The 15041-nt window shown below is 37.4% G+C and overlaps 1 protein-coding gene across 1 annotated transcript; it reads left to right on the top strand.

Moving 5' to 3' along the window:
• Positions 1-15041, top strand: LOC140136640 (nose resistant to fluoxetine protein 6-like). Its single transcript, XM_072158320.1, has 8 exons — positions 1-82; positions 881-973; positions 3067-3229; positions 4816-4895; positions 6480-6720; positions 8018-8201; positions 12942-13084; positions 14775-15041. Exons 2-8 carry the CDS (start codon positions 915-917, stop codon positions 14928-14930), a joined length of 1026 nt encoding a protein of 341 aa, XP_072014421.1. The 5' UTR covers positions 1-82; positions 881-914; the 3' UTR covers positions 14931-15041.

Raw genomic sequence — 15041 nt, 5'->3', positions numbered from 1 at the left:
AAGCCTATGCCTTTGTAAAACGGCTTTCTTTTACCGTCGTATTACAAGGCGAATATGCTGTTGATACGTTCTTCTTGTTAAGGTAGGGTTTAATATGTTGGAAAACAATTTAAAAAAAAAAATGTATTATTCTGAAATAAACATCCGGCATGGCAGCTTTTTGGAATTTTTTACAATATGATACAATTTATTAGCACAAAATCGTTGACCGGTTTATATTACATGTAGTGGTTATACGTTTTGAGTAAATTAGCAAAGTAAGGAACATGACTCCTTGCAAACCTATATTTATGCGCGTTGGTAATTGGTTTAAATGTATTGTTTAGTATTAATATTGTCGTCTGCAATGAACCTGACGTCAGCTTGGAGGAGGCAACTTAATTGTCCGATCAGACTTAAGTAATGAAGGAACAAAATTCAATGTTTATTGCACTGTCTATGATGTGAGAAAACAGTTTGTCACGATTTATACATACAACACCAGCGTTTTCAGTGTTATGACACTTCAACATAAGAATGAAACTTTTATTTCACAAATTAGAAGGCACAAACTGAAATTAATCTTAGTACAAGTCTTTGGGCTTGAATGTCACAACGAAAAACACCCTACAAATGCATGTTTTTGGCCAGTTAGGATTAGGATTTACCTAGGTTTCATGTGGCAAAACAGGATAGGCTAATATTTTTTTAATCCCCAAAAATTAGTGCTGTTATTATTCTAGAATAGGGGCGGATGCTCTCATTTCAACATCTGTTTTTCAAAAGACACGGGAATTCATCCACATGATCAACTGCTTTGACATCCCATTTGAGATGGTAATGACTAAAAATAACCTAGTTGATGCAGTAATATAATAAACATCTTATGTCTTTCTTGAAGTGGTTGTCTGCTAACTTATTTAACTTTGGGGAAAATGGCTCATACCAACGGCAAGCTTCCTTGGGGGTTATTCTACTTTCATCGATTTTGGAGGTAAGTGTAAATATTGTTGATTACAGGCATGAAAATCTTCCTGCTTTTGCAAGATTTCCTGCTTTTTTGTGGTCCAAATTTCCGCACTTTCTTTTAATTTGAGCCCGTTTTTTGCCTTTTTAGCCTCATTTCACGGGCTTTTTCAGGCTTTTTCAAACTTTTCAGGTTTTTTCATGGATGATCTTTCTCATGCCTGTGATTAAGAATTACTAATATTGTTGTGTTGTAGAAAAAAATGGAAAACTTCCTTATCATATATTCAACTTTGGGAACTAATCAAAACGTTCATCACTATTTTCTGTAGATAATCAGCTACATTTCACTCTGAACGCTGGTCACAGCTTCTTTTGTTATGCATAGTCGCGCAAAAAGTCGATCGATACATGTTGAAATCGGCATAATTCAGAAATACACTTGTTTGCTTAATTAATTTTATCAGTCCAATATAAAGCAATCATTTTTTTCCCTTCAGTAATGTCAGTTAAAAACATAGTGCTTGGATATACATTAAAAAATCCTGGTGTTAAAATTAGGTATGAAATTGTGTCTTTGGTGAAATGGTAAGGTTCCAGCAAAATGAAGCCTGTGAAAATCGAAAATCTTACACTAGAAGCCTAAATTTTACACTAAGTTTAACACCAGGGTTTGAAAAAAAAAATATGCAGAACCAAGCATTATAATAGTTTTCTTCTGACATTTACCGAAGAAATGAAAATTATTGCTTATCATTTGACAGAGAAAATTTATTATTGCGTGAAAAGGTGTAACTAAAATTTTTGCTTATTTCAACACCGAATTCGATCGTTTCAAGCGCCTAATTAAGTGACTGAGTGGGTCTTGTTGAACAATAGGCATCGACTGACTAGCATTCAGCCTGAAGTAATATTATTAATTTATCCTTGTATTGAATTCGCTAAATTTATATGGCATACGCGACGTCACCTCAAATCGACAAAATGTACTAAAGAGGGTCCAAATTACGAAGAAAAATAAACAAAGAGGCCACTCTCCGGCTGAAATATAAGCTTGTTGTACTCATTTTAATGCTGATTCTAAATATGGTCATGAAATTTTAAAATTCTGAAAGTGTTTTGAAAAAAGAATTCTGAAAGTTGTCGTCTGCATAGAGGGGGGTCTGTGTAATGGACTATTTCAGTTGAAATCCAAACTTCATATGGAAGACATGACCGTAATCTCCCATGCAAGGGGTATGGATATCAAATGGAGTCACCCATTCAGGTACATGTAACCCCATTTGAATTCACACACCCTGTCTTCCATACACAGCGTCATCATCCCTATATCTTCGTGTCAAAAATTGCCGTGATAGTACGGCGAATCCTCTCGTTTTCAACAGCTACGCATGGCGATTTTGTTCGAGATAGGCCGAGCGACTCAGGCTAAGCATACCATTTACACCATACGACTATCATATGAGATACCACCAAGTTTCTATTCTACACATTATTACGATTTGCGCATGCTCTAGTACCCCAAATGATGTTGCTATTACAAGAAAATTCGATTTGTTTTCAGGTAAAACCCAGGTTTTGTTTTTAATACACTAATTGAAATGCAATACACTAATTAGCGGCCATTGCTGTTTGCTGTGGATATATTTTACTGCATTTTATGCGTAACGATTTTTAAATCGTAAATCAAAATTGTGATATATTTAATTTTGAGAATTACAATTATATAAAGGAACACATTTAGCCCATTCACCTAAGATCCAGGTGCTTGTATAGAATGTTCAATCACAAGTCTATAACAGAATGCATATGTAAACTTTCTTTATCTGTGTCAATAATAGAATATCGAATATTGATTTCAACAGAATTGAATACATTTTGAGATTGTACTTTACCACTGAGCGATCTAGCGATCGATTTCTAGCTGATCAGATAGGACTCCTTTTCTTGCGTTCGGTGAAATACCAATCGCCCGTCGCTCACCAACGGAGTATGGAGCTGTATGGGAAAAAATATTTATAATATAGGGTGTTGACACTGCCATACGGGTGTAGCCTGTATGACTATAAGGATTTCAACTGGAAGAGTCCAATTTATTTTCCTTATTAAATTTCTGTCCAGGTTGACTCCTGTTTATGCAGCCATGATCTTATTCATCATATTTTTGGATCCATACATTGGAAGTGGGCCACTCTGGTATCGTTACATCGATCATCCGAATTGTGAAAAATATTGGTGGCGAAATTTGTTATACATCAGCAATTTATTTCCAAAAAGTGAAATGGTAAAGTATAATCGTGGCTAATTTCAATTTCCTGGCATGTAGGACAACAGAGATGTGACTATGGAGATTTTTTGAATCACCCTCGTATAATACAGACTTGACATTTAATATGGAATACTTTTTCGCAAAATTCCATGACTAGTCTGGAAGAGGTCTGCATAAACGGCACGGGCTCAAATATTAACTGGGTGTGTCGGGAGATGATGTAAAGTAATTGTTTGACAGAAACTGTACTTTGCATTAGTTTACATTATGGCGCTCATTATGTAGTGAATTAGCCTAAAATTGCGGATTTAAGGAGACTGAATTTGATTTTTGCTGGGGTAAAATTTCTGAATTTGAACAACATTATTCCGATATTATCAAGTTTATTGAGTTTGTGGCGATTTTACTGAACCTAAATACCAATAAGTGTTCGTCTGAACTGAAATGCACCTGTGATTGACCAGTTTTAAAAGTGGGAGGAGCTTTAAAAAATATGGCTCTTAAAAGTGGTACGCACTCAGAAAGTTCGAATGGTCCCCTGGAGCCAGATGTTCAGACTTACTGTACACAAAGAAACAGTGTGAGTTCATTGAACAACCAGGAATCCGAAAAGTTGTTTTTGTACCGTAAGTTTATAACATTTGGCCCCAGGGGCCATTCAAACTTTCTGTGTACGTACAGCTTTTAAGTGTCATATTTTTAAGCTCCTCCTGTGTTCAAAAACTTGGTACATTGCAAGTGTATTTCAGCTGTGGTGAATTGAATGCCAGTTGCTGACAAAGTTTAAGAAATATCACCTCAAATTCCTATAAATTTGGTAATAACAGAACCGTGTTTCAAAAAGTTCGAAATTGTGTCCCCCACAAAGCTCAAGTTCAGACTCCCTAATTCTGCCATTTTAGGCAAATTCGCTTCATTGTGAGCACCATAATGTAAACATATGGAAAGCACATTTTCTATCGAACGTCATTTTACACCATCTCCCGACACTCACTAATTAATATTTAGCCCGTGCGGTCTATGCAGACTCCGGCCAGACCAGTCTTTGAATTTTTCGCAAAATATTCCATATTAAATGTCAAGTCTGTACTATAATGTCAGGTTAAAATGACACAATACAAACATCATGATCATGATGATGGTATTAGTAATTTGTGAATTGATGAGTTCGCTTGTGGTGAAGAAGAAATGTAATTATAAATAATTGAATAGCTAAGAACGCCCAACTCCATCAAAAATTTTGATATATTAAGATAATATTTGGAAAAGCTTTATAGCCAGAATGTGAAATGATATATGTTTCCATGGCAACGGTACAGGTTTAGGAGCGGGAGTTGGAGTTGGGCCTTTCTTCCATAATATACCATTATTTTTAGAAGAAAGGTCTAACTTCATGGAGTTGGGCTAAGAAGTGGGACTTTCTTCAATGGAAACCATGGGTTAAAACGTTTCTCTCGCCGCCATGTTGAAACACGCGCTACTTGCGCAACAATATTAATTTCATTATTGTTAATGTTGTTGTTGTCATTATTGTTATTATCACTTATATCATGACTGCAGTTACTATTAATATTATTATTCATTTATTTTAAAATTTTCAGTGTATGAATTGGAGCTGGTACTTACCAAATGATATGCAGTTCTTTGTTATATCTCCGTTTATATTGATACTACTTCACAAGTAAGTACATAATAATACACTTGTACCGGGGGCACTTATATATTGCCATCCTGTTAAACAGACCCTCACATTCCCAACATAAAGCACTGGCCCTACTTCATGTGAAAATAAAATCAACTCTAATCACAGACCTTCGGAATCTTATTGAAAATTGGTCCCATACCACTGCTTGGATTTAGTTTGTTTGTTACGGTTTGTGAAATTTGGGGAGAAATGGCCAAGAAAAAAAAGATTTTCATGTAGCCTTATGAAATTTCTACCCTAAACGGTGACTTGCAGGTGTGCAACCCTTTTTAAAAGCCTGATATTAGGAGTCGTAATGTTGGGTGATCCCGCAAATTTCTGCTCGAGGATAGTAACACATTGGGTTTGAGTGACCCCGGCTTGTTGCATGGTGGTGTTTCAAGTTATGATGTAGGCCAACACCATTGACATTGACTCGCCATGTATATACGATGCGCACATCGTTTATCGAACATCGTTACTGCGCATTGCAAGTCTGCGTGACATCAAATGACGAGTTCTCAGGTGTACTCGCAAAGGCTTATGGGATTACCAAAAAGGTGAATTAGGAATATGTGTCAAACAAAAACAGCTAGGGTTTGATTTTGAATTTTCATGTTATCAGTCCGGTCCGATTGCCTGATCAGGAAATACTGCCGAATTTAGTTAAAATAAAGTTAATTTGCATATTTAAATCAAATTTTTTTAAAACCGAATTTATTTTCGCCCGGTGAAAAATTGTCAACTTACATGCAGCTCATGTGTGTCAAAGTAAAATTTACACCGATTTCACCAAGAACAATTTAGTCCATAGTCTGTCAAATTCGGAAGGGTTACTAAAGCCTGTGTTGCCTGACTCGACAACATGATGCCTGACTCGGCAGTATTTCCTGATCAGGCAGTCGGACCGGACTGGTTATATCAACCCTGGATAACACAAGAAAGCCTCTAGTGGAAGATATTTTCGTTGTGGTCCATTTGAACACCGAACGGGTTGGGACAGTCAGTCAGCATGGTCAGGGGTTACATCCTTCAGGGTGCCTCTAAAAGAACTTTATCGTCGGAAAGTTATTTGGGTATTTTAACGCCAAAACTAAATGTCAAAAATAAGAAATTCACGAAACTCGCTCATTTTCAAACCTTTCCACGGATTCAAATATCAATCGATGATCTATATTCGGAGTGATAATCACGGTGCATCATCACCGCATGATGCGTTTATAATGTCATTGATAGATATCATAGATAGATATTTGACTCCGTTGATAGAATGGATTGAAATTGAGGTAGTTTCGTAAACTTCTTGCTCTTCTGTACACGGAACCGACGGCTTAATGCCCCCTCCGAATGATGAAATGCTTCATGCTTCGTATACCCAATTATAAATGCACCATGGGGAAACCGAAAGTCTGGATTTAGTTTGCAAATGTTGCCAAACAAGTTATTTTTCTAGGTCGATATCCCAGAAGGATTTCCGCCTCCAGGAATCGAACCCAGGACTTCACGCACCTGAATCGAGAATTTAAACACTGCGCCACACCCTCCCTTCTAATGATCTTCTTTCCTTGATTTCATAACCAGAGTTCCCAAAGTGGGTGCAGGACTTTTAGCTACACTCACCGCCATCAGTATAATAATTAAAGCTAGTCTCACTGCTAAGTATGGAATGGGTGCTCTTGGCAACCACGACAGTGTCGGCCAAGGCGCCGGCGCTTACTGGGATAAGATTTACGACAAACCCTGGACTAGAATATCTCCTTATTTTGTCGGTATGGCAGTAGGATTTGTCATGGTGCGACGGCCACATCTACGGATGCGTCCGGTAAGTGTTTTTCTATTTTGTGGAAAGGCATTTTATGGCTTCTATTGTAGTTCATTTAGGGATTCAATCATGATTGTTTCACCGTTGTTCCACACAACGATATGTCTTCGTCTGTGTTTTACTTTGTGAGGCAGCAGCTTTAGCTGCCCGAGTGAACAATGGTGAAAACATGAATCCCTTTCAACAACGAAACCAAGCTAAAGATCGTCTAATTCACATAATTATGATTTCATGAGTAGTGTCAGTTTAGTCATTGCCGCATTACAAACGGATCGATAATTTCTCTGTTGATATCAGCAATAAAAGTACATAATAAAACGGCAATGTTTCACCGTTTCCGCCAAAATAATGAATTCACCCAAGTTCCAGTCATGACGAATTTTATCCGCACATTCGCGTACATGTACATGTACACTTTATTTCAAAAGTGTGTATTCCTCACATTCCTCACATATTAACAACGGTAACGGTGGTTGGCTGCTATACAATGGTATAAGAAAAGTAAGTTGTTAAATTAGTTTGGAAGCCATATGGTAAAGGCATATACGATCTTTGAAATGAATTTGATTGATAGTGAATTTTACAGAATGGTCATTATAATTTTAACAGCTCTTTTAGCATGTTTAGGAACTTTTAGGCTTTTGCCACTACACCCAAAAGTAGACCCATGCTCAGGGTGATATTGTTGACCTGTCTGGTCTATACCGTATTGTGCGTATTAAAGAAAGTAGACAAAGTATAGGATTTAGAATTAATAATTTGGGATGCTGCTGGCGAGATGTCAAAAGATAATTCTCGAAATAAAATGTATTGATATAAATGCGCGATGTTATAAGGCCCGCTGATTACAAGCTGATCAAACTATAGTCCGTTTGTCGCTCTGGTGCCTGACAACACGAGTTCAAGCCCCCGTATTGTCATCAGTAATCTAATGCTAGGCCCAATTAATTGACCTGATGTACACGCACGTTCTAGGTTCAGAAAATGCTAAATGGATTAGATTGAAATATAATTCGAGGGTTGACAAACAGAAGGCCTTAACTCACTTTTGGCCATTTTGAGATTTTGGTACCAAAATAATCTGTAATACCCACAGATTCTTAAAATCATGAGCCTTAACTCAATTCAATTTCCTATTGCATCTATAGCACAATAATACTTGGTCGCATCTCAATGCAAAATATTATTTTTACTCATTTTTCTTAAAAAGGCACTTTTTGAGTTAAGGCCTTCTGTTTGTCAACCCCCGAATTCTAGGTTTATTTTCTAGTATTATTTTTTTCTGTTGTATTCACAGATTGTCGTTCTATGTGGTTGGGTATTGGCATCTGCCGTCGGTTTAGTGGTTATTTATGTGATCAATAATGTCTTTTATCGTGATTGGAGCCTTGCAGAACAAAGCATATATAGCGGGTTGGCTTCTTTTACCTGGGCATTATGCGTAGGTTGGGTTATACTTGCTTGCAAAAATGGATATGGAGGTATGTTATGAATATATTATTGTTTATCCTTTAGTTGATATGAATTCTGTAATCTCATTGGTCAAACACCACTTGGATAAAAAATCGTATTAATTGCCTAGTCTTCATTAATATACAGGCAGGTAATATTTCCCGTATTATCTGCGTAATCCTAACACGCGCGCGTTTGCGTAACATGACTCGCGCGATATCTTAAACCTCACGCGCGGCATGGCTGCACTGTTTAAAAAGCAAGGAAGAAACTAGCCTACTTTTCAGTAAGATTATGGAAATATCTACGGTCTGGTGCCGTATTCCATGAAGCAGTAGATATTTTCCCGTACTTCGTGAACAAACAGGGGGAAGCTAATAATTTCAAGCTGAAGTGTACCATACCTTTGATATTGGTTCATTAAAGCCAGACAGATGAACGCCATTGTGCTTAGAGCAAGAACTAGCTATGTCCACAATTACATGTTACTCATTTCGGCAACAAATGGATAGTTAATTCTGCCCTCCATAATAAATGCAAGTGACCATGTACATACCCCCAAAGTCACTTACATTATATTATAGAGGGCAGAATTAACCAGAACGGTAAACTGCAGATCCGTCGGATAACGCTTTTCAATTGAAAATGAACTTTGCTACTTAGTTGCGAGTATGGCGGAAGTTGTTGAACGTCGCCCGCTAATAATAGTCTTAAGGTTCGCAACTATTTTAAACTGTTGCGATTGGGTAGTTCAAAGCATCTTGCGAATGGTAGTGAGCTTTCACAAAAATTGCATTGATCATTTCATAGCGAGTCTGTAGAAGAAAAAATAACTACACGATGGTAACAAAAGTTATGTATATTATAGGGGCAAGGAATTCAATTACTTCACTGAAATTTCAGTGATTCAAGACAAGTGGTTCATTATATATGTTAAGAAATGAGGTACATTCTAGCGGTACCTCTTTTCTTATCATAGATAACGTGCCGCTTCTCACTGAAATTCCAGTGTAGTAACTGGATTACTCGCCCCTATAATATATATGACTTTTGTTACCAGTGTGTTACTATTTTTTGAGAAAAATGCAAAAATAGTCACAAATATATCAAGGGGTGTAGTACCATCTTAATTGTTTGGGTATTTTAACGCCACAACTAAACATAACTAAATAACTGATGTGTTTGAGCAATAAATCAGCTATCACATTCACATACCTTTTGCATTTTGACAATTGACCACCCCGTTCTTGATAAGAATTTTACGAAACTCCCTCATTTTCAAACCTTTCCACGGATTCAAATATCAGTCGATGACCTGTCTTCGAAGCAGCCTCTTGTCACACTTTCACGATATCCGACGGTACCTATTCAAGCGCTACGAAGCGTGCCTCTTCGCACCTTTCGAAATGCTTACTAGCGTTGTCTTGTGTTGCGCTCCGTTGTCGAGTTACTTAGGCTACTATTTCCTCTTACTTAATAAAAAGAAACGAAACAATTTGGATTTAAAATTCTACCAAGGATCCACCGGGGTTCGAACCAGCAACTTTTCGATCCATAGTCAAGGCAATACACACTATGCTACAAGTGGTTGTGCTAGAAAGCCGTTTATTTATTATACTTATTGTTTACGGAATAAAGCGCGCGCACACGGTATACTATTACTAGTATATTACTAGTATACCAATGAATAACCCTAAACCTAACCCTAACCCTAACCCTAATCCTAATCCTAATCCTAATCCTAATCCAAACCTTGGACCATACTAACTGTGGACGGAGGGCGCTAGACTACTAGTGCTCTGCGGCGGGCAAAACAGGCACCTGCTAAAGGTTAAAGACCACTAATAGGCCTGGGCGATACATTGAAATACGATGATGAACTATTTGTTTTCATGGCATTCGAAAAGACTGCATTAAAATCGCTGAAATTGATCAAGTTATACAGCCAAAAAAGTACTTTTTAGAGTTTGATGCTTCAAAATGGTACATTTTCTCTCATTATATGACATTTTTGATGTAATAGTACCAAAATTCATACGCACGGCTTCGGTTTTTAGTAAATAGTCGCCCTATCATATTGTAACTTTCAGCTTCGAGGGCGCACTGTCATTTTAAGGTGTTTACGGTTCAGTGCGTTAAAACAAGAAAAGTCTCAGGCCCGGGGGTGGCACTCCAACTTTGGAGGTGACGCGTATGTAGGGCTGTTAAGACCCCTTTTCGCCAGCCCATTCGGGGCTGGTACCTGTTTCAGGTTTGGGGTCAGTTTACTCAAGAGATTATATTTTAGTGGTATTGGAATGATTTTTTTTTTTACTTTTGTGGTTAAATTTTTTTAAAATATTTTAATTCGATTTGTTAGGAAAAGTAAGTATGTTTTGCCGTTTCAACGAACGAAAACGAGTGAGTATTACCAAAGTTATGTTTGAACTAATTAATTATGACTTTAAAAGTTTAAAGGCCTAAATGTAACAATAATAGTTAATATATATAGCATCATATGGTCAGCCGAAGAGCCTCTGACATCGCCTCTGATGTCATATCAGTGTCCTTGACCGGGGGTCCTTACTCCTTGACCACTGAACAGCGTGATATCATGTTGATAACAGATCTATAGAATCAAAATCTTCATCATATCCCCGGATCATATCACAGATTCTCAACAATCTGTGATCATATGGACCATATTGATGTGAAAGTAGTTATCTATCATATCCTGTGTCGTTTTATGGATAAAAATGACTCAAAATGTTATTGATGAAATGGTTGCTATCATAAACATCAGTTTTGTCTTTTCAACGGAAAAATCCGATGCAAAATAAAGTTTTTAGGGCCTAGCTATAATATGGGCATAATTTATGCATATAGTATTGAACAATGTACCCCATTTGACATGCACTTATAGATAAATAAATTGTCTTACTTTATTAATTTAATAACTTCTTTATTATAAATAAAATGACACATAACTATTTGATTCATAAAATTACATTCAACAAAATGATTGAAGAGAAAACACACAAGGCACTAGGCAGACTGTTATAGAATGGAGTATGTAAGATGCCATGTCCATAGCTTCGCAGGAGTTTCCGACTAGCAATCAACATGATCAGCACATTCAGAAAAACACAGTTTAAGAGTGAAGATTGTAGTGAGTAACCAGTCCTTTATAAATGTGCTGGCCACTATCTATTATAATATAGTAGGCTTAAACTATACATTGCGAATTAATTAAGTTATTTTAAAATAAAATGTACATGTAAGTTAACTCAAACCGGCAGTGTATATATCGAAAGCAGTGAAATCGGACATTCCTAAGCGAAGATATTGAGTTCGTAAGTTCTGGTATTACAAAATTGGAAATTGAGATATCGTGGGTAAAAAGCTGAAAAGACAAAAAACACCAACGACAACAACAACAACAAAACAAACAGACCAGAACAATTTGGAGTACATGTAATGAATTAAAAGAGTTGACATGAGATTAGGAATTAATGTTTTCTGCTGTTTCAGTGTGCATGTTCTCATCGTTGATGGTTTGGTGGACTGTCATGTAGATGTAAGCGTGATCCTAAAATGCCTTTCACATTGACCAAAACTAATTACAAGACCTCTTCTACATTGAGGCTGGCTTTCCTTTTAAAGGGAATTTTTATTCAGCATCGCTGTCACCCAAAGACCCCATATTTTTTTACGAACACATGCTCTGTCACCCGAAGACCCCCTATTTTTCCATTTGATCTGTCACCCAAAGACCCTTATAAGTTCAATTTGAACAGCAACTATCATTTTTCACTGATTTTTACTTATTTTGAAAAAAACAATGAAATTTGAAGCCATTTAGAACTAGAAATTCGATTTTCGAGGTTTTTGTGGCGCTTTTTCGGCTCTCACCCAAAGATTCCATTTAAAAAAAGGTCATGTTCTCACCCAATGACCCCATATTTTTTACATTTTGCTCTCACCGAATGCCCCTTAGTGCGAAAGTGACAGCCCTACACCTGTATCCATTTCAAATTGAAGTGCCCCCCCCCCCCGGGGTCTCAGGTCAACCTATGTTGAATTTTTGATCATTTGGCATCTAAATCATATAGTTTCACCTGATATTGGTGGCATTGAACTGTGAGAGTTCTGAATATGAGAAAATTCCACCCGAAATTAGGCATTTTCCCATTGAAACACGTGTAATACATAATTAGTGGTATTTAACCTAAACGCTTGCAAGCGGGTTAGCCAGTGCCTTTTATAGCGCTTATAAGCGATAAAATGTGTGACAACGGGGTGCACCGAAGTAGACTCGATCCTCCAGTCCTCGAATACTCACGCACGGCCGCTCCACTGTGCTCGAATAAGGCAACGTGAAGGATTGTGGGTAAAAAAAGGCGCCGCCATTAGAGGCCAGAAGGATTCAGGCTAGCACCGAAGTGCTAATCAAGCGCATCATCGGCGCACGAGGCGTCTATTGTTATTGGTAGATATTTGACCCCGTGGAACGGATTGAACATGAGTTATACGGGAGTTATAGTTTCGTAAAATTATTCTATTTCTAAAACGGAGCTGTCAACTGTCAAATTCAGAAAGTATGTGATATAGCTGGTATATTCCTCAACCACCTCGTTATTAGTTGTGTTTGGTTTATGCGTTAAAAATACCCAAAACAGTTCTTTCAGGAACACCCTGCAGGTGATCCGTTTGACAACTTTATTATCGAAAATTGTATCCGAGATGTGAGAGAAATCATATAAGTAACTTACTTTCAATTGGATTTTTAGGTTGGATAAATACATTTCTTTCGTGGAATTTCTGGGTGCCTGTTGGAAGACTCACATATACGGTGTATTTGGTGCATCCAATAATTCTCAGAAATATACTATTCAGCAGTAGTAATCCATACAGCCTTACAATGATACCCTTGGTACGTATAACCACATAACTATAATCGATGTAATGAGTAAAGATTATCAATGAGTAAAACTATTAGTAGTAATATGTTACAGTTTGATCAGCTCTTAATCGGCAGGAATTGTTGGGCTTTTACAACTACTCCCAAAAGTAGACCCACATTAAGAGTTGACATGTCTGGTCTACAATTTGAAAGTATAGGACATTCATTAATATTTTGTAATGCTTCTTGCGAGATATCACCAGACATCGCCAATTCTCGATATTAATACAGGGTGTCACAAAGCCCGCCGATTACGAGCTGATTTTTTGTTAATACTAGTTCACCCGTTGCTGTGAGAGTTACTGATAGCGATGCTATTTGACCCCTGATGACCCCTTTTGACTTTCCGTCATTCTTTTTACTACTTTTATACCCAATTGGGCATACTGACCCCATTTGACCTTCGCCCTCAAGTGACCTCGGTTTGATTTTGTTCATGCTCCCGTGATATTAAAATGTAGCCCCTGAATGACCTTTAACCTCGGATGACCTCGATTATATTTTTACATGTTCCCCTCATATCGAAGATTCCACCCACCAAGTTTGAGCCTGATCAGACAAAAATTTGAACCCTCCGTGATGACCTTTGACCTCGGTTGACCGCGATTTTATTTCGCGCATATATTCCCCTCGTATCAAGGATTCTACCCACCAAGATTGAGCCCGATCGGACAAAGTTTGAAATTTGAACCCTCCGTAATGACCTTTGACCTCGGTTGACCTCGATTTTATTTTGGGCATATATGCCTATTCCTCTCGTATCAAGGATTCCACCCACCCGAGCCCGATCAAGCAAAGTTTGAAATTGGACCCCTCCGTAATGACCATTGACTTCGACTGACTGCGATTTTATTTCAGGCATACATTCCCCTCGTATCAAGGATTCCACCCACCAAGTTTGGGCCTGATCAGACAAAGTTTGAAATTTTGACCTTTGACCTTGACCTCAACACCGGTCAACATGCATTTCCCGATACCTATCCATATCCGAAATATCGGATCGATGCGTCGCAGCGCGCCGAAACGCATAGCCGGACAGACAGACAGACACACTTCGCTGGTTATTTTAGTATAGTAGATAAAGCCATGCTGTACAATTTCCGTCACATTTTAAAGCTTATCAATTATCAAAAATGTACATTTTATTAGTATATGATCATGATGATGACTGTTTTTCAGTCCACTTTAAGACGAAATAGTGACGTAAATTGAAAGAAACATTATTGACCATATCCGCCGTTAACTTGGGAGTTATTTGAGGGGAATTATGATCTTAATTCAAAATTGATCTATTTGCATATAAGCACATTTAATTTGGCCAATTTCAATGAGCTGTAAGTTTGGACATTTATAAACATTACAAAACAATTCATTTTCAAAGATCGTACCTTACGGCTTTAATATTACTTAGATACACACCCAGATGATTATATAGTCAAGAAGTTGAAATTTTAAATTTCATTCTAACCCAGATTATGATGATGATGGTGTTGGAGTTGTTGTTTTTGTTGCTGTTGTTGTTGTTGTTGATGATGATGATGATGACAATTAATGATGAATATCATGACGATGATAGTGAAAGTATTGATGTTGGTGATGGCGATTATAACAGTCTACTGTCACTAATATATTATTGGCTATCCTGTTTCTCTTTTGACAGAGTACAAGATTTACCGGCGGTATAGTGCTCTCCCATATGGTAGCCCTTCTCTTTGCTCTGGCGATAGAATTTCCATTCGCTAATTTGGAGAAATTGTTAATACCGCCCAACGTGGAGAAGAAGTATAGCGAAAAGGAACGCAAGGAACAAGCGTAGAAGTAACATGAAAATGAATGAGTGAAAAGATTATTTTTATTTATTTATTATGGACTACCTTACCAAAAGGCCTATTCAGTGATTTGCTCATCCGGAGGATCATAAAATTCA

The sequence above is a fragment of the Amphiura filiformis genome, chromosome 16 (assembly GCF_039555335.1).
Source record: "Amphiura filiformis chromosome 16, Afil_fr2py, whole genome shotgun sequence".
Classification (NCBI taxonomy): domain Eukaryota; kingdom Metazoa; phylum Echinodermata; class Ophiuroidea; order Amphilepidida; family Amphiuridae; genus Amphiura; species Amphiura filiformis.
Note: the sequence above shows the minus strand (reverse complement) of the source record. Positions and strands in the feature narration are given on the sequence as shown.